The 25,307-nt window shown below is 50.2% G+C and overlaps 1 protein-coding gene across 11 annotated transcripts; it reads right to left on the bottom strand.

The window, feature by feature from the left end:
• Nucleotides 1-6,489: 6,489 nt before the first annotated feature.
• Nucleotides 6,490-20,817, bottom strand: SPRY4 (sprouty RTK signaling antagonist 4). 11 transcript variants are annotated; one of them, XM_043465135.1, is made up of 4 exons: nt 20,595-20,817; nt 17,500-17,564; nt 15,461-15,522; nt 6,490-10,975 (listed from the first exon to the last, which is right to left on the bottom strand). In XM_043465135.1, the coding sequence occupies exons 1-4, from the start codon at nt 20,619-20,621 to the stop codon at nt 10,029-10,031; spliced, it is 1,101 nt and encodes a 366-aa protein (XP_043321070.1). In that variant the 5' UTR covers nt 20,622-20,817; the 3' UTR covers nt 6,490-10,028. The 11 variants fall into 11 exon arrangements, with proteins under 11 accessions (XP_043321070.1, XP_043321072.1, XP_043321079.1 ...); XM_043465137.1 differs by lacking the exon at nt 17,500-17,564 and adding an exon at nt 11,450-11,510; XM_043465144.1 differs by lacking the exon at nt 15,461-15,522.
• Nucleotides 20,818-25,307: the final 4,490 nt, after the last annotated feature.

The raw sequence follows: 25,307 nt of genomic DNA, 5'->3' as shown, positions 1-25,307 counted from the left end.
ATGCTGTGCTATCTAGGATTCTGCTCTGTGTGAGAGAGGTTCCACCTGGCAGTCCTTCTGGAGAGAGAGGACTTTGCTGTGTCTCCCAGTGGACTGCCCTGTGCACACCCCGCCACCCAGCTTGCCTTGTCACACACACACTCATGGGCCCAGTGAGGCTCCTGTTTTTAACCAGTGGCCTCCTTGGGCAGGATGAGCAGAGGGTGTATCGAGTGTGGTTTGGTTAAGGTTGGGTGGTTGATGTGGAGAGCAGTGCATATGAAAGGGAAGGTGGGAAGAGGAGGTGGTGAGGCAGAAAATAAAATGACATGTAATACCAGCTATTAAAAGTCAGAAAGTGGAGTGGTGGAGGTATGATAGAGAGTCCAGGTGTGTTGTTGAGTGCAGGAACAGCTTTATGCAGTATGATCCCATGTATGACTTTAAAGATGGAAGGATAGTCCCTAGCACATAGTAGAAACTCACTATTTGTTGAATGAATGAATGGTATATAGCAAAATGTTAAACTGAGGCTGGGAATAGGGGGGGGGTGAGTTTTTCCCCGTTTTTTTCTTTCTTTTTTCTTTTTTTTTTTTGCAATATTCATGTTATTTAAAAAAAAATTAAGTACCTTCCCCTTGAAGCTGATGAGTAATAGTTCTCAACTGGCCTGGTTTGAGTGGTGGATATTTAGTACTGACCTTTAATAAATGCTTTTGGTAACCATACCTCCTCTAGAAGGGCCAGGAGAACCAAATAGCTTAAGTTCCTAAACTGACTTCCTTTTTTCCTCCTTGGGGATGTTCTGTCACAGGCAAATGATGAAGGGAGCAGAGGACTGGGAATTTGCCAGATTCAGTTTTGCAAACTACTGGCCCCAAAGACCTTCGCATTCCACGAATGATCCTACAACATGCAGCCAGGGCTCAGGCCTCTTCCCACACATCAAACATCCCCATAATCCATTGACCAGACACCCTCTTCCCAGTGTCCAGGGATGGGAGCACAGGTAGGAAAGCAGGGGCTCTGGAGTCAAGCCTGTGCAACCTTGGGCATATGACTTCACCTTCTAGAGCCTCAGTTTCTTCAACTGTAAAATGGGTGTAATAGAAGTATAGGCACAGAGTGAGGACGAAACAAAATGGGTCAAAAGCACTTGGTTGGCATCAGGCCTTAAATACTCAAGTGTCAGCCACCGGAGGTAAAAGCCGGTCTTATCGTTCACATCATCCTGGTTATGTGGTGGAAATCCTCCATCCTCTCACAAGGCTGGCTTTGGGACAGAAATAAAGCCTGAGGCCACTTGTCCCTTCCCCTTTGAGTCTCCTTTTGGTATATCATTAATTAATTAACACATTTAACAAATATTTATTGACTGCTGCTCACATGCCAGATGCTGTGCTGGAAGCTTCCCAAGGGGTGTGGTGTGTATGGGAATGCTGATCCCCAAGCTCGGGGCAGGCAGTGGGTGTGGCTGGGGGCGGACAGAGGCCTGGACTCTGGAGTGCTGCCAGTCACCAGCAAGCGACCTGCTGCTTTACCACAGTGGACAGTTTCTAAGTGCGCCATGACAAAGGCCAGGTGGTCCTGAAGTCGAGAACAAGAAGCCTCAAAACAAGAGCTCATCTGCTGGGGGGAACAGACAGGCTGTGAACAGACAGGTGTGAGTAGGTCATTACAACACTGCATGTTGCAGGAGTGTCGGGAAGGAGCTCAGTAAAGATCAGAGAGAAGCAGGGTGAGACTGAGTGGGGAGGTGTGGTGCTGACAGCATCATTACTGTTGCTATTACTTTGGGGAAGTTTTTGGTAGAAGACACTATAGACTGGCACATAAGTGCTTGGAAACCACAATTTCCTAGGGAGACAGAAAGCCTGGCTCCTCTTCTTGGCTTTGCAGCTAACCTGTGGTGTGACTTGGGACAGGCTGCACTCAGGATCTCATCCATATGATGGAAGTGGGTGGATTGGACCAGCGATTCTGAACACTATAGTGGGTCACATACCCCTCTGAGAAGCTGGAAACTGTCTCTCAGACAAAAAGCAAAAATACACAGAAATTTATCTACAGTGTCAAAGGGCTCCTTTTACCCCCTCCTCCACCCTCAAATCCTAGGCTAAGAATCTCCAGCTTCCATGACCTCAGATATCCTTTCTGGTATTATGACTCTGACACCTGTGCCTGAGAGACATGCCTGCAGGGTAGGCATCCTTAGGAAGCCTTCTAGATGGGGGTTGGGACATCTTGTCTTGGGTTCAACTGCCCAAGGAGGGCAGTCAGACTTGACACCAGCTGGCATCAGGAACAGAGAGACAGGAAGATGATGTGAAAAAGAGAAGCAAGGTTGGGCTAAGGGACATCAAGGTACAAACACCATGATCAGTGCCAACCAGCACTCAGCGCAGGGGATTTGGTCAGTGAAATGCATGGGGGGGTGGGGGAGATGCTGTGCGAGAGTGAGGGGACCCTGCCCAGTTTGCAAAGGGTAGTCAGTTGCCTTTCAGCTCCAGCCATCTGCTGCCACAGGCGATGGGGGGCCCAGAGCAGCCAGTGCTTTTTGTTTTTCATGAGAAGTTTTAGATCTGGCTTTGGAAGCCTCTTCATTTTCAAATAACAACGAAGTTTCTGAAAACACTGTGGGCCACTGTCTGTGATTTCTTGCCTATGTGATCCATATGTCTAGGCTACAGATGGAGACGCTGAGGCTAAGGGGAGAGGAGACCGAGTTCTTATATTCTCTACTCTTCTATGAACCATGTTTCCGCCTCTAAGATAATGAGTGACAACGTTATATTAGTGCTGTGCACAACCACCGTCAAACCCTCGAAGTGTCATTAGAAGGGCAGTAACCCTCCCAAGGTCACAAGAGAGAAGGTGGCAGAGCAGGGCCCCGGGCAGTGGGACCATAAGGCTCAGCTGCTCTTCCCCACACATGGCCTTAAGGGGAGGGGTCTGCGGAAGTGGCAGTCACTTCTCAGAGAGCCCCAGGGCCCTGGCTGTGCCCACTCTGGGAAACGGCTCCACCTGGATGGACACTAGTTCTTTAATCCGATTAGATCCGGCACCTCAGAGAGCCTTGGTAATCCAGGGCTGGCTGGAGCATTGCCTGGAAACTCGTCAAGCAGTGGCCTTGGGTTGGGAGGAACTCTGCTTAGAAACATGGGGGTCCCCAGCCCTGCTGCCTTCTGCGTCCACCCGGGCTACTGTGGCTCCTTGGTCTGTGCCTTCTTTGTGCTTTGCTCCGGAAGCCCAGAGCGGGGGTGGGGTGGGGGGATGGGGGGGTGTGCTGCGCCCTTAAATCCTGTGTATGCATCTCTCTGCACACAGCTGCCACCGCCCCACCCACCCAAAAAGCCAGCAGACCACACTTCTGAATTATCTGGGGCAACTTAAACTCCCCCCTCACCCTGTTAAGATTCTTGCCTCTGGCCACCACAGACCAAGTTAATTCCACAGGTTGGGGAAGCAATTCGTCTTTTGATTGCAGAGGAAATGAGAAAGGCTGGCCAAGAGCAATGTTGGGAGGGTTGTTACCATGTCATGTGGTGATGCTGCATCCTTCCTGAGATCGGTTTGAGGGGCCTCAGTATTTTATATGGGGTGTTGTGAAGTGGTGCTTAGACCCAGGTTCCAGTCCAATTTGTCTATGTAATCTTGTTTAAATACCACCTATCCTATTGACTTCTGTAGAAGCACACGGTGGGCGGGGTGGGGGAAGGGGGGGGATGGGGATCCTAGGGGAGGTGCTATTTGGGGTGAGTTTGAAAGTTAGAATAGGCCCTTAGCATTCAGTACACAGGCTGTGGGGGAAGGCCTACCACTTATCAGCTGTGTGGCCTTGGATGAGTGACTTACTCTCTCTGAGCCTCAGGGGTTTCTCATCTATAAAAGGAGACTGGTTCCATCAACCCACTTTGATTGTTTCTCAAGACTGTAAATGATAATGCAGCTCAGAAGCAATGCTTTTGTAATGATTTCCTAAGGCCACTTGACCTCTATAACTCTGTGAAGACTTTCTAGAATACTGACTCCAAGTAGAGCATCACCTGGAGCTCTTCTCTTGCTTTGTCTTTGGTGGATTTTCTGTTCAGAGTCCGAAGCCCAGTGAGAGAGAAACCAGTCAGGAGACTGGTTACCTAGTCTCTGCAGACACAGGGAAGAAAGAGGGTAGACCCAAGGGAGAAGGTAGGGGAGGAAGGGAGCAGGGAGGGTTCCAACCTTGCAACAGTTAAATTTTAATATAGGTGTCGGCATAGGAAGTGTCTTCTAATGATAGAAGGAAAGGAGGGAGTTTTTCAATCATCTCCTGCTTAACAGATACAGATGTATTCATAATTATCCCTTGCCTCAGGCCTTGAGGCCCAGGTGGGCTCCAGAAGGCCTGTGTTCCTGCCAGACAACAGTCCTTAAGGAACGTCATGTAGACAATTGGAATGCCGTTTATCGTGCAAAACACAATAAAACCCTGAGCTCTCTTCCTGTCTCAGAGACCCATAAATTATGAAAATTATACCTGCCCCAGGCCATGGACATATTGTTTTATTAAAGTTCCGATGAATAAACTTAGGGCTCTGAAAAACGTCCTCTCGGCTTTCATCTGGCACACACCTCCAGCACGGAGCTGTCTGCTGGGGTGCGTTCAGTAAGTTCACAACCCAAGTTGGCCAAGTTGAGCTCATTTCAAAGTGCAGGTTCAGCAGGCTGCAGGGGCCAGCTGGGGAGCTGCGGAAGGGGCTCAGGGCCTCCTGGCCTGACGACAGGAGTTGTCCAAGGCGTTCTTGTTTTCTGCCATCAGCGTGGGGACTCCCGCTTGTCCTCACCATTTTCTTTTTTGGATGAGCTGAGGCTTGTGGTACCGTCATACGAGGTGTGTGGTTATGGATGTGGAGAGGTGAAATCCTTCTCTATTTTTAAATTTAGTTGCTGGGGAGTCTTTTTAGTCCATCCGGTGCTTCTGCTCCAAGTTGAGTTGCTAAACCTTCAGCTCTCCATTTTCCCATCTACCCTTCAACCGTTGACAGGCCTGTAACTCCTCTGACTCTCAATTTCTGCATCTCGAAGAGGTAACTAACAATGGTATCGGTCAAGTATGTTCAAGATTTGGCAAAAAGGAACCATTCACTATATTCTAAGCGTTATTATTACCCCAAGTCATTTCATAATTGGGAGCCACGAGGAGCAGGGCCAGTCTAGGAAAGACAACGAAGGCACAGGCAGGACTCTTTCTCTGGCCACCGAATTTTAAGAAACAAGCTCACATTTGTTTAGCTTGTTTCCTCAAGAGGTTTTGGGTGGGTGAGACAAACCCAACATCCTGTATAGGTTTCTGTTATTTTTAATCTCTAAACTGTAGGAAAAAAAAACAAGGGGCAGGCCTGCCCCACGTCTCCACCTATCAAGACACCCAAGACTTAAAGCCTGGGTGTCAGTAACTGGGATTGAGCCAAGGAAAACCACCTCCAAGTGTCATCAGTGAAGGAAGACGCCATCATCCAGAAGTGGGAGAGACCACAAGTTCTGGCTGAGGGGGAGGCTGGCGTTGTCTTTATTCTGGAGCAGTTCTAGAGCCGAGAAGACCACAAGGAGGATGGACATCCTTAATGCCTTTTTGGGCAGTTACCAGGGGATCCTTGGGATGGGTTTGGATGTCTCGAAGAGGAGCCTGAGGTTTTCAAAGACTGGAAATATGCCATCCCTGGTGACCCCAGAGACCACCCAGAGCTGGATTCAGGGCTCCAGACTGCACCTCTGTCTAGCTTCTTCTGTCCACCATTGTTGGACTCCTTACGGCTAACAGAAAAATATCTTTAAAACAGGAGGCATGTGTTCAGTTTCAAAATAATAGTCAAAGTCTCCTTGTGATTGGCATATGCAATGAAAGTAATTCAAGTCTCTCCTCCCCACCTCCCCCCACCAGCTACATCCTCTGATTTAAGTGTCTGCGTGGTATGGGAGAGACGGATAGATGGAAGGTGTACTAGAAAGGCAGAGGCACGTCATTTAATAGATGGAAGTCCAAGGGGACGGGTTTGTTACAGTATCCACCAGTCCAGAGAAAGTAAGGAAACTGCCGAGAGTTTTTTTGTTTGCCTTCTGTAAGCCTGTGTGTGGGTATGTATGTGAAAATCTGCTTGGGGAACACCAAGGTGAAAAGAAAAGAGCTGCAGAATTTGTATAAATTGGACAGGTAGATGAACCTCCCCCATTTCCCAGTCATCCATCTGTTACCAATACAATACACTCTTGCGTAGGGGAGGGCTTGCCAGAGGATTTAGCAGCACCTGGCATGATTCAGCTTCATCAGAAAGTGAAGCTTTCCTCCAGGGGCTCTAAAGTCATCCTTGAGGCAGGACCAGGGCCAGGAAGCCCTGTCCCCCTGCCACACTCTCTGCCAGAGCCTGGTCACTCATTTCCATTTGGCAGGTATCCTTTGACAAACTTTTGACACCTTGCTGGGTGAGGATGTTGGGGGTGTGAACACACAAACACACGAGAAACGTCAGTCCTATGTATATTTAACAATATATATTTATATATATTTTCTAGATCAGTACATTCAGTTTTTAACTTGCTTTTTCTTCACAAACAGAAGAACTCTTACAATAGTAGACTTTCTAAAATAAATACTATTAAAATAGAGCTTCAAAATAAATATTCTATACAAAGGAAACCTTCTGTGGTAACTTTTGATGTGGGGTGAGAAAGGGTTACAGTGAAGAGGGAAAATGTGCCAGGATGGGACCCTTGAATAGCTTTTCTAACACAAAACTGAACTGTGGGGCAGTGAGAAGAGAAAGCAAGACAAGACACCACACCGAGTTACCCACAGCAAAAATGGCAGCTTAAGATTTGTCATCGACTGTCACAGTAAGCAGAGGGCATGAAAATGCTTACCAATGGCACAAACCAGAAGGCCAGTGAAGTTCATAGGATGCCCTAGTGACGTGTACAGTGCAAAGTGGTGGTGCCTACACCCCTCCGGACACCTCCTGGGGCAGCACAGAGACCATGAAGGTTATGGGATCTGGTCCCAACCCACACTTTCCACACTTGGGACTAGTCATAATATAACTGGGCCTCACTCGATGTCAAGCGGGGATGTATGCAGACTCCAGAGCGCTGAAAGAACCAGACACATCACATGATAGTCTTCCATCTGTCAGTTGTGAAGGGGCCCGTATCAACAGCAGGGCCAGTGAGGAGCCTTGGTGTACCCCATCTTCTACCTAGAAAGGCGTGGCTCTCCTAGACCCAGTTCTCAGGGCACTTGCTGGAGTGTTGGGACTTTACGAATCCACCCTCCAGAGGAAGCAGCTGTGGCCCCTTAGGACAAGGGTCCTGGGCCCAGGCTTGTGGATCCCACCCCCAGTTCCAGGCAGAACCACCAGCCATCCCAGATTGAACCTTAGTGGGAAGCAGCTGGCACTCTGCTAAAAAGGTCAAGATGAGAAGGCATAATCCAGCCAAGCAAGCCATTGGTCACAGGACACACAATCAGCCAAAAGTGGCCCCAGAAATGCGTTGTGTTCCTGAGAGCTTGATCCCTCAGTGGCCCTTGACTGGCCCCTGGGGGCCACAGACAAGCCAGTTTTGTTTTTTCTTTTTGCCAGAAAAACATGCTGAGGGACTGCTATGCAATAGAGCTGGGAGAATGAAAGCTGAGCGCATGGGACACAGAATTCTGCAGACATCCACCTAGCAGGCTAGATGCAAACCAGAAAGAACAAGCCAAAGCAGGGGAAAGAAAAAAAGAAAACCAAACCCAGAAAAATCCGTGTTTACAACTATATACACAAAGTCGGGGTTCAGGAGGCTACTTGCCAGGAAACAAGGGTCTTTGTAGAGATGGTGGGTAGGGGTAGGGTGTGTGTGTGCACAGCTTATGTAAATCAGTTCTCCACAGAATGGGCACGTAGAACACCAAAGATCACCAAAGTGCAACTTGCCACTGGGTCAAGCTTCCCGTGGAGACATTTGCGGGAGGGGCTTTGGGGAAAGTTCTGAGGCCTCTCCCAGAGTGGACATATGCCCTCTCTTTTGGGGGGGTAACCTCTGCACACCTGTTCTGAGGAAAAACATCTCCAGTCCCTTCAGTACACATCTGATACATTCAATTAGGACAAGTGGTTGGCTGAATGTGTTTTTTCTATCATTCCCTCTGATTTGTGCAAGAACATCCATACATCCATGACAACTGTGGCAAGGGTAGCTACAGGAATCAGCCTTAGAAAATGCAGATGCAGTATTTCATATTTGCCTTTTACAAGCTAGCAAATGTTATATAAATAAAGCCTAAAATAATAAGACCATCCCCTCCTTTCCTCCAGTCAATAAATACCTACAGTTACAATTAACTTTATTCTAAATCATAAGATGTTACTACCAGTCTTCAAGAAGGGAAGAAAAAAAAAGTCCTTGAGAAGCATTGGGTCCTTGACCATCACAGCTACCTGCCTGCCTCCTTCCAGGAGGCTGTTCTGTTCCTACAGAACAAACTGAAGTGCTACAAAGGCTGTGCCTAGTACACTTCCAACATTGCCCCGGGGTAGCTCTTCTGACCCAAGCTACTTTCTCTCATGACGGGGAGGGGGAAAGGGAGGAGGCACAAATACAACATGAAGCAAAAACCCCACACAATTGCTGGGGAGTAAGGACCAGACACACTACAGCTTTTGCATGCAACAAGTACCTACCCACCGGACAAGCTGCGCTTTCTGAGTCCTTTAGCACCTTGAGAGAGAGTTGCTACGTCTTTGGGGGCTGCTGGGAGGGGCTCATGTGGCCACACACAGAAGCAGGGCTCAATCCCAAGAAGCCCCTGGAGAATCTTTCCCCCACCTGCATTCTTCTGACTCCCCCCACCAGGGCCTCTGAACACTAAAATAGACTCTTTTGTCACCATCTGTCTATTTACATTAAAGATACAGACACTGTACACAAAAGGCTAGGACAGCAAGCAGCAGAATCAGGAGAGAAGAAGCCCACACCCAGCCGTCACTCTGCCAGTGCGAGGTGCTGCCTCTCTTCTCTGCTGTTAAAATCTTCTTCTTGGTAGGGAGGGGGGGGATTGTGTTCCTTGAGGTTGCTCGCCCCCCAGATTTTGAAATCAGCCCTTCCTGGGGGTGGCCCAAAAGGAAGCAAGTGTTTTATTATTATTTTTTAAAACACCGTTAGTATCTGATATAAAAACATGTAATGACTGGATCCAGAGACCACAGCCTCAGACTCATTGGCAAAATGCTATTTGGTCTCAAATTTGCTGCCCCGGTCTTCTCTACCCATAGTGAAGTTTCTGGAAAGGATTTGAGTAGAGAGAACTGGGGGCACACAGCAGGCAGGTGAGTCTGTGACTCAGTAAGAGCCAAAGGACGGTATTATGAGTGGAACACCCCCGAGAGTTAGTGAGGAAGCTGGAAGGGAGAAAATGTACTGTGCAGTGGTTCCTAAATCCGTCCATGGCTCCAGGCAGAGCAAGGAACGACGGGCGGGAGCTCCCGAGTATATACAACAGGGATTGCCAGGGTCTACACCTTCCCCAAGATGGGGCAGACTGGGGTGCAGGCTGGGAGGAGAAGAAGGTATAGACGGTAAGACTCCAAGCGTCTTCTTCCAAGTCCCCTGGCCACTCAGATTCCCCCCAGGCAGCCAGAGAGAATGCAAAAGAGCAGGGAGAAAGCGAGGGAGGAGGAGGGCCAGGAAGGCATTCAAGCAGCTGCAACTTCCGGATGTGTCCACATCTGTGTTCCATCTTCTGAAAAAGAAAAATCGCCCCCAAACCACACCACACCCCTGCCACTGTCTGTTTCACACAAAGTTCCAGGATCCTGAACAAAACAACCCCAAAGTGCTTCTTCATCCTTTTGGGGAAGAGAGGGGTGGGTGATGGTGGTCCCTGTTTCTTCAGCAGCTGGGGGTGGGGGGTGGGCGGAGGGCGGACTAGCAGGGTCAGCCTCAGGATGCTAAAACCTCTGGCTGTGCCGTGGTGCTCTTCTCAGGTGTCAGAAGGGAACCAGGGTTCCAGGCGGAGTGCTGGGACTTGACCCCGAGCGTCAGAAAGGCTTGTCGGGTCTGCTGGCCTTGGCGTCCCCGGCGGCCGCCTTGCAGATGACGCTGTTCGTGTGCTTGCAGCGGCACCCGGGGCGGCGCAGGCGGTCGTAGCCGCGCTGGGCCAGCTTCACACAGCCAGTGGCGGGCAGGTAGCAGAGCAGACAGGGCAGCACCAGGGACAGGGCCCCCATGAAGGACCAACGGGCACAGCAGTTTGAGCGGGAGCAGGAGCAGGGGTGGTCGGCGCAGGAGCCCTCATCGTCCTCGTTGGTGCAGTGGTAGAAGATGCCCTGCACCAGGCACATGCAGGTGCCATAGTTGACCAGTGTCTGCGCCGAGCACAGGCACTCCTGGTTGCAGACCCAGCAGGAGGGCAACGTCCGGGGGGACGCGCACTCCTTGCACTTACACTTCCCGCAGGCCTCGCACAGCAAGAAGTGCTTGTCCAGCTCTGGGGGCCCAGCGGGGCCCTTGAGGTCCAGCGGCTTGCAGTGGATGGCCTTGGGCTGGATGCGCACAGCCCTCGGGGAGGCCTGGTCAGCCACGGGTGGGGGTGCCATGTGGTCTAAGAGGCGCTGGTCGGAGGACGTGCTGCTGCTGCTGCTCACAGAGCTCGGGCGCCCGCTGAAGGAGATCCAGTGGTGGGTGACGTCCTGGTCACAGCGGGCTGGGGCTGGGGCCAGCTCTGGGGCTCCACCCCGGGTCCGCTTGGGGCCAGAGGGGGGTGCCAGGCCAGGGTTGTCAATGTAGTCGTTCTCCACGTGGCTGGTCTTCATCTGGTCGATGGGAAGGATGGTGAGAGGGTGCTGGAGCCGGCTGTGGGCCGTACGGCTGTCCAGTAGGGGCTGGACCATGACTGAGCTGGGAGTCAAGGGGACGCTCTGTGGGATCGGGGGCTCCATGGGGCCGGAGGTCCTGGGATGTGCGGAGTAACAGGCTTCTAGGGGCCCTGGGTGGGGGGGGGAGGAAGAGAATGGATTCCAGGCATCAATAGGTGGCCTGTTAACACCCCCATCCACCATTAGGTCCTTGGGAGCCCAAATGAAATAGGATCCCTTTGGTGGACTACCCAGCATTAAGGCTTAATGATTAGTATTAACAGCAATGACAGTTTTAAGTGGTAGAAATAATTTATTTAGCACTTACAAGGACTCTTCTAAGCATCATACTATTATGTTATCAACTTTTCACAATGACCCTAGAATGTAATTACCATTACCCCTTTTCAGGTTGTAAGAAACTAATGTTCAAAGTAACTTGTCCAAAGTCACACAAAACCATCAGTAGCAGAACTAGGGCTCAAACTTGGGCCATCTGGGTTCATTGTTATAATCCCCATGAAACATGCTTCTGATTTAAGACAGACAGAGCTTAGCAGTTAAAAACGCAGGTTCTGTAATTAGATCCAAGTTCAAGTTCTCACCTTTGCCTAGCAGTGTTGCTGTGAATGAGCTTCTTTAACTTCTATGCCTTAGTACTCTCACCTGTAAAATGGGTTCTTGTGAGAACTAATTGAAAAAATGCATATCCAGAACCTAGCATTTTGCCTGACACACAGCACGTACTCTAATTTACCACCATCCCAGAGAGCAACCGTTTAGATTTCCTGAGCACTAATAAGCACAACTAATAAGTACCAAGTGTTATGCTGAGTGCGAGGATGTAGTGACTGCAACAGTCAGTCCCTGTGTGCTCCCATGGAGTTTTATCACCTAGATAAACAAAAGCCTTTATTTCAGATAGTCACAAGAGAAGGAGGAGCTGTATCTGATGCCTACACATCCAGGATATTAACTCATTACCACTACTTCTAAGAGCAACAACCTCCAGTGGTTAATAACCGCTGGGCAGGTGCCCTCCGACAACTTGGATGGGAAATCCTCTCTGAGGGGCACTCACTTCACCCATTTCCAAATACTGAGCTGAACATTCAGCCTAAATGCTGTTTACTAGAATAGCTAAGCCAAGCCTGGATCAGTTTCTAATTTCACCGAGAGAGTGCAATTTTAAGTTGGAAACTGGCCAGAGATTCAACTGCAGTGCCTGACACGGAACCCCAGGAAGTCACTTAAATCAAAGAGCGGAAACGGCTTGGTTCAAATTTAGAAAGTGCACATTGTTTTCTATTAGAAGTGCCATTTCCTCGCCTGCTGACCTTTACATTCGGAATTCGGCTGGAGATCAATTTAAAGAAATAGCAGCAGAGGCCAAGACCTCTGCCCAATTTGGAATCCCAGAGAAAGATTAGACTCTGGGAAGATTCCACTGGGCTTGTGGCTGGGGGATAGAACAGACAGCCAGGGTGAAGATAGAAGGAGATCATAACCACCTTTGAAAAAAAACAAACCACATTGGATTAATGTGCTATGGGGTAGGGTTTCAGTAAATGCTTTTTCAAGATGCTAATGATGTTCTAATTTGGGGAGCTGACACTGTACCTCTGCTATTAGGTTCATCTTGCCTCAAAGGTGATAGATACCTAAGGACTTCCCTGGCAGTCTAGTGGTTAAGACTCCCAAGTTTCCACTGCCAGGGGTGGGGATTTGATCCCTGGTTGGGGAAATAAGATCCCACATGCAGTGACAAAAAATGAGAAAAATCCTTAAACGGAATAAAAATGAAAATACAACACATCAACTTAAAAAACAATTAAACTTAAAAAAAAACCAAACAAAAAGTGATACCTAAGAAGAGGATGTGGATAAGGTTTCTACTTCCAGTTCTAACCTCACATTCCTCCAGACTTGGGCCACAGCTAGTCATCCTAGGATTCCAATTACAGGAGAAGGATACCTGGCTCTGAGTGACACATCCATACTTATCAACGTCTATAATAAAGAATGAAGAGAGAGAGAGAGAAAAGCCATTCAGGACAACGCTGCGTTATACTTCCTCTGCTTGGAAACAATGGTTTGATTAGAAATGGTTCAGTTGTTGGGGAAGGACTTCCTTAGATGCTTTCCAGCCTGACTGAAATAAAGAGCTCGGTCTAGGTGCAAAGTTCATGAAGTGAATGAAAGGGAGCTTATCCCCAGGGTTCTCATCTGTGTACTGCAAAATGCAGAAAAAAGCACTAAGTCTTTTCTACAAGGTTCATTGCTCAGTCAACTGATATTTCCCCTTCACAAAGGCCATGAACCCACAAAGGCTGTGGGCTTTGGTCCCACAGCCTTATCTACTTAAGAGATGCTGGTGTTTCTGTGCAGAGTTTTTGCCATTTCGGAGAATGTGTGCCTAGGGATAGCCTCTCTCCTGCCTTGTGTTCCCTCCACATGTCAGGAAAGCATCATCTTCAAAGAGGAGACTTTCCTATGGCAGAATTTGACTTCAGTGTCAGGCAGGTCTGCCACCAAGAAGCCATTCTTTGCTCAGAGAGCCTCCTTTAGGGGTCCTGGGTTTGGGGCTGGATGGGAGATGTCAGTTGAGCATTTTGGGAGAGGAGTTTTTTCCAAGGCTCAAGCCAGTCATGGGGAAGAACTTCAGAAATGCTAAAGTGGGCTCACTTTGTTCTTTGCAGGGATTCCAAAGCCTTGCTTCTAGAATAAATGGGTTTGGGGTCAAAAGAAGAGGGTTAGGAGCCCCGGGTTTCAGCTCTTTGCCTAGAGAAAAAGGTGTGACTAGGCAAAAGAATGGAAAATGCTGACAGAGGCTCAGGAGACGACTCTCTGGCGCCAGCCAAGAGGTGCCTCCGCCAGAACCCCCACCCCAGACAAAGACAACGTGATTCCCTCATGCCAGAAGCTCAGGTCCCAAAGCTCAGGGTCCTGCCAACAAAACGCCAGTGGCAATTTGAAGGCCGTGCTGCCCATGTAGCTGCGCTTTCTTCTCTGAGGACCGGGGCTGGGACTTGCCATGCCGTGGGTACTCCCTCCCCTAAACCGATTACCCACTCCCCTTCCTCCGATTCTATTCCTGAGAGTCTTTAAACAACAAGCACACTTTCTATGCATGAATCAAAAGGCATGGGCAGTGCTCAGGGATTTTAATAGGCCCTGGAATCACTAGGCAGATTCATGGAAAAGTCCCACCAGGAAGCCAGGGTGGGGACAGCGACTGCTGGCGACGGGATATTGGCATTACCCCACTCCCATCACCCTCCAGAGGCAGCTGTCAACATCTGGGTCTGCACTTAGGGTCAGACAAGGGGGTGGGAGCTGGGTCCCTGATAACTCAGCTCTCTTGGGGCAAGCCACGCCCTGGATGGCTCTAGCCGGCATATTCTAAAATGCATCTTCCCCATCATAACACTCATGCAGGATTCCTTCTGGCTATACCCAGCAGCTGGCTCAGACCTATAGGTCTCCAATCTTCTCAGGCCTCATCTCCTAGTTAGCTGGGACCGTCCGTCCAGAGGATGGTTGAATTCATTTGACTCACATGAAAAAAAATACTTGCCGATAGCCTGAGGGATAACACTTCAGCACAGCTAAGTGAAGTTTCAAACCCCACCTCCCCATTCCTCCGTTTCAAAGATCTCGATCTCTGCTCACTGGGACACACCTACCCTCCAGTCTACCCAACACTGCTGAACTTAAGTGCAGTTTAATATGTACTCTGTTTCCCCTGCAAGGAAGGAAGAGATTTGTAATATAAATAGGAGAGAGGAGGCTTTTGCTTCCTTTAGGTCGTTTAGGAGACTGATGGCCCATTTGGAAGACTGTGGACAGAGAAGCAAAGCCAGCACTCCACTTAGCCAGAGAAGCACCTCTGTGGAGTTGTAGGTGACAGCCTTATGGATTAGCACAAGGCAAAGAAACTTTTACCTCCACTCCAACTTTCTAATAATAATAGTTAGGAAAGCATCTAGTATTTATGAATTTCTTGGTGCCAGGATCTGTGCTAAATCCTCAGTGATGTTCTCCTTAAATCCTCACCATCACATTGGAGAATAACACCTACTTTGCAGAGGAAGAAACAGAAGAACAGAGGGTCATAGAGCAGCCAAGTGGTCAGGGCAGGACTTGAACCCAGTCATCCCCGCTGCCCAGACTTGCAATAACTTCTGGATATTCAGGGAAGGGCGTGAAAGCACCCTTCTCTCTTGTAGCTAAGAGCTCTGCCAGTCTCCCGGGTCTGCCATCAGCCTTTGGGGAATCTCATCAGGCCATCTTCGGGCTGTTAACCCAACCAGCCTGGAAATGAAGCCAGACAGGGCTGGTATGAGACTGGCCTCCAGTTAGGGAAATTTTCAGTGTGAAGAATGGAGGCCAAGGGTTTGAAACCTATCACTAAAGGAAGCGTCAGTGCTTAAGACATCTTTGCTTCCAACTCCATTTTCTTTGCTGTCCCTTTTGTCCTCCACACATCCCCATTTTACTAAGTGTTTTCATTTTTAGTTTTCTTAAGGTTGAATGGGTCTCACTTGTAGGATCTCACCACAAAGCAGCCCCTAAAAGGGAAGCCTAGAGTGGGTGGGAATCCCCTCTTCTCCCACCTGTAAAGCTGAACTTCAGGGTCCCCAGGGCACATTCATGGATGTGGCTTCCTGGTCCAGGTCTGTGGGGAAGAGGAGGAGCTAGGGTAAGAGGAAGGCAGAAGAAAGAATACCCCATCAGTGGATATTAAAAAGCCTAGAGCACAACGCCGGGTACTTGTAGTCTGTGATACCTGCGGGGAGGGGCTGAGTGACAAGGTGACACACTCAGTGCAGGCTGGCTTCAGAGAGTCAAGACCCGTGTTAAATGCCAGCCCCAGCTATCCACCACTTCCGCTTGACTTGACCCGGAGAGAGGAGTTGGGAAATATTAGGAAAATCTGACAGCTGTTCTTTGAAAACTACAGGTCAGCTAATGCCAAACTGACAAGCAGCTCTGAATGAAGGGGCACTTTTTGCACTGCCTCATTCAGTCCTAGCAGGTGCTTTCAGGGAAGGTTGTTTAACCCCTTAACAGCTCAGAGAAAAAGGTCTCTAAGCGATGAATGAAACACGGGTTCTATCCCTGGGTCAGATCCTCTGGCGAAGGGAATGGCAACCTACTCCAGTCTTCTTGCCTGGGAAAATCCCATGGACAGGGGAGCCTGGCAGGATGCAGTCAGTACATGGCATTGCAAAGATTGGACGCTACTGAGCAACTAAACAACAGGCTGCATGAGAGCCCACTGCTACATCTGCCCCATCCCTTGGCTTCTTTGGGACAACACCTCAGTTCATTAAGCTCCAATTATTGCTTCAGAAAGACTTTAAAGGGGAGGAAGGGGGGAACTTCCCTGGTAATCCAGTGGTTAAGATTTCATGTCCTCAATGCAGGTTGCCAAGAGTTCAATCCCTGGTCAGGGAACTACAATTCACCAAAGATCCTTAAGATCCCACATGACACATTAAAAAAAAATAAAGGGGCTGAGGAAAAGCAGAGCTTGTCTTCTCTCTGCCCTACACAGAGGGAGATCATCTTGGATGAGAATAAAGCATTTAGACAGCTGGATTTGTCTGAGAATCCTTGCCCCCCATCCCCACTCCAGCACCACACTAGGAGCTGATCTCTGGCCATAACCTGTCAGAAATCACAAAAGAAAACAGCTGCTTATCCTCACTTTGTCTCATCCTCAGTTATCAGTTCCCAAACTTCTTTTTCACAACCAGTCAGCTGCACTCCAGAGCCCCTGTGCAAGGCTGAGTTGGAGAGGTTTTGTTGTACTTTTTTGGTTATGGACTATTCTAAGCAGCTACACATTTTAGTTTTGACGTGTTCCCCTCATAACTGTTGTCTGCTCAGATCCCCTTAAAGAGGGCTTAGAAGTCAAGAGTGAGAAGAAAATGGAGCTAGAAGAAGCCTGTTAAATACTGGTACAGTTTGGGAACCCCTGGCCTGCATCAGAATTTGGGGGTAGGGGACCAGGAACCTAAACCCCAGGGGAGGGGACCCCCCATTTTATTTTATTGGTCTCACCACCCTCCACTAAGAACTGGAATTACAATAATAGGTTTTAGCTTACTCCTGGGATGGGGCAGGAAATGACTCCCCCTCCCCCCAGCCAGAAAAAGACAAGGGAAACCACTTTTCTGCAAATGGCCACCTGCCCCAGAAGGGCCCCTTCCCTCCTCTAGGAGATCCAGCACATCTGTGCTCCCTCCCTGGTGCCCTTGCTTCCTCCACCGACTGTCCTTGGAAAGAACAATCATGATCACAGCTGAATGGTGGAGCCTCTTCAACTCAGCCACATGTCCCGGATACATCCCCAGCCTTGTCAGCTGTCTGGATCTGCAGGGTGGCCCCAGGCCCCCTTGAGAGCTCCACATCCTCCACCCTGTACATTAAGAAGTACCCCATGTCTCCTGTGGAAGAAGGGGCTTCCTAACAGGCACCCCTAGTATCAAGGGCACAGCCCCAGCCCTGCACACTTGGCTAGCTGCTCAGCTGGCCCGGGCCCCTGGCTGGGGGTGGGGGTTTTTCTCCCCACTCTGCAGATGGGGAGACTAAGGCCCAAGTTTAGCGTATTTCCTAACCTCTCATCTGCTCTGACCCAGTTCCCTACCTTGGTCTAGAAGAGGTAATACAGTCTTCCGTTATGTTGCCCTTCATCACCTTCTTCCTCTGGCTCTTTTGAAAGAGTAAAAATATATTCCAGTGAGTCATTGCTTTCCCTTCTGTCCAATAGCTCCAGGTTGGCCATGTAATGGAAGCTTCTCCACTCTTGCCCTTCACCTTCCTTAAAAACAGTCATATCGACATCCCAAATCCAAAATTTTCAATCTGTCCCTAGATCCAGAGGTTTTTCTCACAAGGAAACTTCTACCTCAGCTGGGGCCAGATGATAAGACAACTTTGGATGCAGAACCAACTGAATCCCATACTTTTTACATTGAACTCCTTCTCTGAAGAGAAGGGGCTCCTTTTCTAAGAACCCTGGTACCATTACCTGGGCCCTATCCAAGAGGATGGCCTGGTTAAAGAAAAAGGCTTGTGGGGGCCCAAAACCTGGTGCTGGAAGATGTGACATGAAGGGACAAAACAGCATCAGAAATTGGAAGAGAATTCCACACATGTGATCCCAAGCATTAAGTTCCAGAGCAGTACATCTCAGGGGCCATTTCTGGAAGTGTTAATGGGTGTTTTTTCCTCCCTTAATTTTAAAATCACTGACTTTCAAATTTTGCACTGAAAGGCTGCCTTCATTTGTTATTCAAGTCAGCCAAACCTCTGGGCAGAGGCACTGTCTGGTTTACCAGAGTGGGGGATGGAATCCCAAGAGCCATCTCTCCACCTATTCTGGAAGGATAAAAACAAAAATGACATCTGCAAGCTCCAAATGTCTTCAGCCTCTGCCCTGCTTTAACTAGGAATCATTCTGTTCCATGTGGTCAGTCTCCTCCCACAAAGCCCCTTGGAAGCTCTAAGGAGATGTTGCCATTTCAGAGGGTACTAGAAAAGGTGGTGGGAATGAGCAGGAGAGCACTTTCTCTCCAAAGAACAGAGAGTAAGAATCTAAAAAGGAAGATAACCAAGAGACGTCTTCCTCATTGAGCTAACCAGCATTTGTCCATCAAGGAGATTTTACAAATCTGCCACCAAAATGCCTCCTACCTTGTACTAGCTATGCAGCTCAGTTGGTCAGGATGTGCACTGTTCATATTAGAATTCATCTAGAGCCTTCTGGCAAGTGAGGACCCTCCCAAGGGCTAGGAAAGAAAAGCAGTTTGATTTTACACTGGACGTGTGTCTACAGTTTCTTTCCCACTCTTCTACTTAAAGAGATAGAGGGAGACAGAGAAAGGCGGCGGGCGGTAGAGGGAGGGAGGTAGAGGTGGATGGATGTCAGTGGCTGTCCTCTCTTTCCTAGTCTGCCCCATACCCACATACTAAGAGGGAAGACTGAAATTTTCAGATGTTTATGCCCCATTTGTGTTACGATCCAGGGAACTCTAAACATTGTGAAGTCACCAGTGCAATATTGGGTAGGGCCTCAGGCCAGACCAAGCTTAATAAGAGATTGTTTATCAATCCACATTTCCTAAATGCTTTGGGCCTTTACCTCCCAGCTTTGTATCCCTGAGAGGCTCAGAGGCACTGGAGAGCCTCCTCAGCTCTCCAGCGAACCAGACTGACAGGCACTTTCTCTTACCCAAACCCCAAAGTGGAGAGAATCATGCCACTGGTTTGGAAGCAGGAAAGAGGGGGTTCATGCCCGGTCTGGGCACCCCATTGAACACACACCCTTCCTTTCTTCACAAATCATCCTGGCGGGAGAGGTGCTCTCCAAGCCCTAATGGGCCACAAGGCAGCCTTCTGCCATCATCCAGGCCTGGCAAAATGGATATCCATCCAGCAGCTGGTGCATGAGGCAGCCAGCATCTCTCCCCTCTGCCCACCATCCAGCCCTCGAGCCCAGTCCTCTCCTTTCCTTCATCACTCAGCCCATCTAGCCATGCAACCATTTTCCACCTCTCTTGCTTCCTCTGCCCACAACCCCCTGCCCCCAGTCAAAGAGAATTGAGAAACTGGCTTCTTGCACAAGAGCAGCTACTGTCTAAATGCTTTTTGATCGTCTGCAGGGAGGGGAAACTGGGCACAGCCCGGCCCCAGCCCTGGCCCCAGTGATGGAGCCAAGCTCCAGCTGTCCTGGCTGGCCAAACCTGCCCTTACTCCTCTTCATTGCCCCCCAAGCCTTGGCGATTCACAATTTTCAGAACGTACCGTCTCTGTCCTTCTCTCTTCTTGGTGATGTCAAGCCTGGTACCACCAAGAAGGAAGGAGGGAAGGCGGGAGTCTTATCTCTCCTACGCAGGCAACCTCTTCCTCCAGCTCCCACACGCCCGGCGTTATGTAAACGCACCTTCAGCCCCCACCACAGCCCCAGCGCGGCCGGGGGCCTCGGGGCCTGGCACAATTCGGTGCCAGGGGATAGGGGGACACGAGAAGGCCGAGGAGCCTCGGCCCCTGCAGAGGCCGGGGAAAGGAAGCTGCACAGCATAAAATGCGGCAGCAGAGCAAAGGTCAGACGGCGAGGAACCGCCTCGCCAAAGAGAGAGAGCAGAAATGCCCAGTCCCGGGCCAGCCCTGCGCTGACCATCGAGGGGTAGGCAGAAGGAAAGAAAACCTAGTGCATCACGGTTCCGATGGGTAAACTAAAACCTCCGTCGAGCACAGGCCGCTGCGGCGGGCTGGGGAGATCTACGGCAGACTGGCACCGTGGGCAGAGAACCCAGGGTGGGCGAACCGCCCAGGGCGAGGGCGCCCGCCGGACCCAAGAGGTGGCTCCTCACGGAGCCCAAAGTCGCCTGTTCCAGCGCCCGAGGTGGGTAGTGGCAGGCGGAAAGAGGCCAGGCCAGAAGCAAACTCCCGGGACACGCACGGGGCTTCTGAGTGGTAGAGTGGGAAAGCCCGGCTTGGCAATGCCCGGGGGTCGGGAACGCCGGTGCCAGGCTGTGAGCACCCCCGGCGCCTAGCTGGCCCAGCCGAGGGCGTCAGGGAGCTGCGTCGCACCGCAGCGGCTCCAGGAGGCGCAGGGAGAGGGAAAAGAACATTGAGGCGCGTATAGAAATAGCGCACCATTTGCCCCAGCCGGAGGGGGAGTCGCGTCGCGACTCAGAGAAGGGTAGCTTCACATCCCGAAACCGGTCGAGGACTTACTTTGAGGAGCCGCAGAGTCACAAGCATTGCTCCACGTCTGTGTAAATCCCCGAACCCGAGCGGGTCGGACGCCGCTGTCCTCGCAGACGCCGGCCGGGGGAACCGGCTCGGCTGCCTGCGCTTCGCAGCGCCAGCTCCGCGCTGTCAGCCTCTCTCACTGCCTCCGCGGCGATGTTGCAACCACTGCCTGGGAAAATGGCTTTTTTATGAATGGGAGGGAAGGGAGCTCCAGTGCGCACGCGCGCCGCTCGCGATTCTATGAATGGGTGGGCACAAGCGACCCCGCGCGCGCATGCGCCGCGTTCCTTTTTTTATGAATGGGGGGCCGGAAAAGGACTTAACCCGTGATTGCTGGGGCTGGCTCTCGCTCCTCCAGGGGCCGTCGCTCTTTTGCAAAGAGGGGTGGAGGTTGTTGTTGCTTTTTTTTTCCTTTATGAATGGAGGGCGGCGGCGACTGCTGCAGCTGGTTCAGCTGCGCGGGCTGTACCCCCTCCCAGCCTGCGAGAGGAGGTAAAGGCCACCTTCACGCCACTGCGGACCTGGGTTGGAACCGTCCGTGTTGCTGGGGGGAGGGGGGGCGGGGGACACCGCGACCTCAGGATCTAGGGCTAAGAGCTGGGTGGGGGAGGACACACCTAGATCCAGGGATTTCTACCCGCCGCAAGCAGTCAGAGGGCGGGGGAACGGGAGGACCCCTGCTAGGGGCCTTCTCTTCCCCTAGAGTAGGGGCGTCGGGGGGGAAGGGTCTTGAAGCTGTGTTTACCAAAAATTTTAAGAAAATGTTAAAGGTCCATATCAAAGAAGGGCGGAGTGGGGGCTACTGAGTGAATCTGGTTCCCTTCTTGAGGCTGAGTCTCCCTTGAATAAGTGCAGACCACCCCTCCCCCACTTCTTGGGTGTGGACAGGGACTGGGCCGAGCCTCTTCCGGCCCTAGCACCCCCCGGAGTGAACTGGCTACTCAGCTAGAGACCTGGCTCTCGCCTGGCAGCGCCCCACTTCCTCCCGCCCCAGTGTAATGTCCGCAGTGCCCCGGCGTTCGCCCGCCCTCTGCTGCCCCGGCTAATGCTCCCCTCCACTCCCGCGCGTTTCGCAGCCCTCACGGGACGCGGGCCTGATGAAGGCCACAGCCTTTGCTGCTGTAGGCGCCTCTCCCCAACCGCCCTGACTAGTGCCCCTCCGGAGAAGCGGGAGCGGTGGAGAATTGGCCAGGTGGATGGGTGGAGCCGTCTGCGCCAAGGATGCTGCTGGGGTGGCCGCGGGATTAAATAACAACAGGGCTCTTGAGCCGCAGAGGAAATGGAAATGGCCGGGATCTTTTCTTTGCAGTTAATGATGGGGCGGGTGGGGCGAGGGTGGGGGTGGAAAGAGCCTCAGCCCCGGCGGGTGAAAAGAAAAGCCCCCTCCATTAGGCCCGACTCCGGGAAGGCGGGGAGCCCTCGCAGCAGGCCCAGCTCCGCCCAGGAACGGAGGCGGCTGTAGCCTCCGGGGAGTACGGGGTAGGGGGTGGCTTTGATGCAGGGATAAGGCTGGGCTAGGGCCTGAATCCCCCCTCAAAGGTTTATTTTGGTGGTGTTTTCGCTTCACCGGGAGGTGGTGAGGCTGACTTTTTCTTCCTACGCCACCATAGGACTGCGCTTAGCAGTTGTCAATGAAGCAGATGCAAAGCTCCTAGCCCAGACCAGAGGTCTGGCCTTGGGCTGGAGCTGGGACCCAGGGGATCGGCAGAGGGAGAGACATTTTACAAACCCAGACCAGGGCCCAAGGTCACCAAGTCTAGGTTAAAATGGCTTCTCGCTAGTCAAATGCACCTGTGTAATGTGATTTACTTACTCATCTCCTGGGGGCAGAGCAGGCCCTCCGCTATGAAAGCTTAGTCTTTTCTTTGAGGACCAAGATCGTCCTGAATGCCGGGAGAAAAACACTTTACTAGGATAAGAGAGTATTTTACAGTCATTCAGTTCTTTTTGTTAATAGGCATCCTAGTTCAATATCATTATTCCTATTCATCAGATGTAGAAATTCAAGCCAAAGGTCCTGCTCCTGATAAACGAAAGATTTACCGAATTGTGGTGCTGATTCCCTAGACCTTTGCAACCTAGATCTTTCTATCACCCCGTTGTCATATCACCAACCTTATTGTTGTTCAGTCACTCAGTCGGTGTCCCACTCTGTGACCCTGTGGACCGCAGCACACCAGTCTCCCCTGTCCTTCACTATCTCCTGGAGCTTGCTCAAACTCATGATCACAAATCTAAAAACCTGTTTTTTGCAAGTCATTTAAGCATGTTAAACAAGGAGAATTGGAGCAGTAATTTTCCAGAGAGTGGTTGCTCATGGCCTTGCTTAAACAATTAAAAGAATGAGAATAAAGAAATCCTTTCTGAACTCTACAAGAAAGTCAAGATTGGGGGGTGGGGTGGGGCGGAGTTGTTGTCCTGTGTTCTTTATTAGAGAAATCAGCCAAGAAACGTGTTCCTTTCATTCCTGGTCTTTTCCAAGCTTTTCTAAAGGAGGAGTGAGGAGACCCCAGCTCTGGTGGGATGGTGGGTCCATGAAGGATACCAGTCCTGAACTGGGAGGAGCCTCTGATGCCTGAGCAGACTGTGACTCAGTGTCTGGGAGGGCACTAGGGACCATATTCCACTGTTCCTGGAAACCTAAAGAGTGGAGAGGTTTGGGGGTTACTTATGAGAAATCATCCATTCATTCATTCAATCATATATTCTGTGCTGCAGCCTGCCGTGACTCTGGGGACTTGGTCGTGAGGGACAGACAGCCCTCCCTGCCCTGATGAAGCTCACAATTTGGGGAGAAGGCAGACTATGCAATTTGAGTCTATGATAAGTGCTAAGAGGGAGATGTAGCAAGATCTGAGGGTATGTGGGGAGCCAGGAAGGACCTGATTTTAATTTGGCATGGCGGTGAGGGGGTGGGTCAAGTCTCTTTCTGATAAAGTGGTTATGAGTTGAGACTTGGAGACGGGGAAGGAGTGACCTGAAGGAGGGTGAGGAGACAGGCAGAGGGAGCCCAGCGGGGAAAGAGAAGTGGATGGTTGCCTGGGGAAAGGCTCATTAAGCTGCTTGTGGGAGGCCTCTGTGGCTACAGCTTGGCGAGCAGGGTTGAGATCAGCCTGGTAAGGAGTTCAGATAGTGTCCTCTTCAGTGTTTTAAGCAGGGTCCTTACACACTCTGATTTGTGTTTTAATACTAGCCAGAGGTGAGGGGACAAAATGAAAGATGTTGGGGGAATGCTAGGCATCTGCGCCTTCCCAGTTTGATGGTACCACTTTCATTCTTTAGATTGAGTGGCAGGTAGACCTGGATTTTTTTTCCCCCCTATTTCCTGGGACTTTGTTCTTTCCAAAGCTGGCCTGTCTATTCCCCAGGTATAACTTTCCTGCTAGAGGTGGATCCTAACAGCCCTGCAATTCTACTTATGCAGTTCTAGTCCTTTCACCCTAACACAGGTGTAAACGTCTTCACCCCTACCAGATCATGTCCAGAGAGTCCAGTGGCTTCAGTTCTGTGCTTTGTCCTTTTATTAAAATGGGAGCTGAGTACAGGGGGAGTGAGGAGAGGCAGGAATTGCCATTCAGTGCCACACATTTATGGGGAACCTACTATATGCCATTCCTGTGCTCGACCTGTTTCGTATGTCATGGTGCTTCAAAAAAACTGCTGTGGGTCTTATCTTCTCTCTTTTTCAGATAAGAAGTCAGAGGCTCTGTTTTAATTATTTATTAATTCCACAAAACATTATTATAGACTTCTTGTGCCTCAGGTGCAGTGCCAGGTGTTGGGTTTATAGTGATGAAAGAGATAGATGCTCTTTTTACCCACATAGAGCTTACTGTCAGTGGTGACACCATGGTGTCATCCCTTATCTTCATCAGCAACCTCATTTATTTGTGTTTTCAGTTGACTTCTCAACCTTACATCAAATAGTAAGCCCTGGAACCAAGCCCCCAACACAAATAGATTACCTGCCCCCACCTATATAGAAACTGTGGAACTGCTACTATTTATATAGTCAGGAGGGGAGATAGATGTTAACAAATAATAATTTGTTTGTTTCAAAGGATGATTTAATTACAGAGAGTACAGAAAGCAAAGGAGGGCCCTGGGGGCCCTGGCAGTGCTTTCCTGCATCTCGCATCTGCAGGAAGCCGACTCAGCCAGGCGAGGGGTGGCAGAAGTCCCAGTAGCAGGAAGGAGCCATGTGGAGTGGTCCTGCAAGCTAAGATAGCCAGGGCGACATGTCAGACCTAAGGTGAGAACTCTGTTCTGGCACTAGCCCCTAGGGTTTCTGGCTCAGTGTGTTGAGGTGTTTTGAAGCCTGGAAAGCTTGAAAGACAGATGTACAAACATTGACCACAGGCTGCTGGGGTTTAGTTCCACCCTTACAAGCTCCACAGCCTTGGACAAGTTGGCTAAACTTTATGTGCCTCTCTTTCATATGACAGAGTTTCTTTCTCATATGAAAACTAATAGTAGTACTTACCAAAAAGGCCTGAGTGGACCTTGAATGGACTAATGCTCATAGAGCACTTAGGATAGCCCCTGGCACATTTTGAGTGCTAAATATACATTTTGATGATTATTCAATATATCCAACCATTTTAATGTAGGGAGTGAAGAAGAAAAAGAAAAAGAACCAGCAGCTCTCTTGGTCCTTGCTTGCAAATCACGGAAATTCCCTGGTAATCTTGAAAA

The sequence above is a fragment of the Cervus canadensis genome, chromosome 4, assembly GCF_019320065.1.
Source record: "Cervus canadensis isolate Bull #8, Minnesota chromosome 4, ASM1932006v1, whole genome shotgun sequence".
NCBI lineage: Eukaryota > Metazoa > Chordata > Mammalia > Artiodactyla > Cervidae > Cervus > Cervus canadensis.
This window is presented reverse-complemented; position numbering and strand designations above follow the sequence as displayed.

Bases quoted from the DNA above. Each gene is read 5' to 3' on its own strand.
- SPRY4 (XM_043465134.1), bottom strand. From the start codon at position 20,034: ATGGTCAGCGCAGGGCTGGCCCGGGACTGGGCATTTCTGCTCTCTCTC. The intron at 10,976-19,658 runs GTACGTTCTGAA...CCCCCCACCCAG, and splicing joins AAGAGAGAAGGACAGAGACG to GGCCCCTAGAAGCCTGTTAC.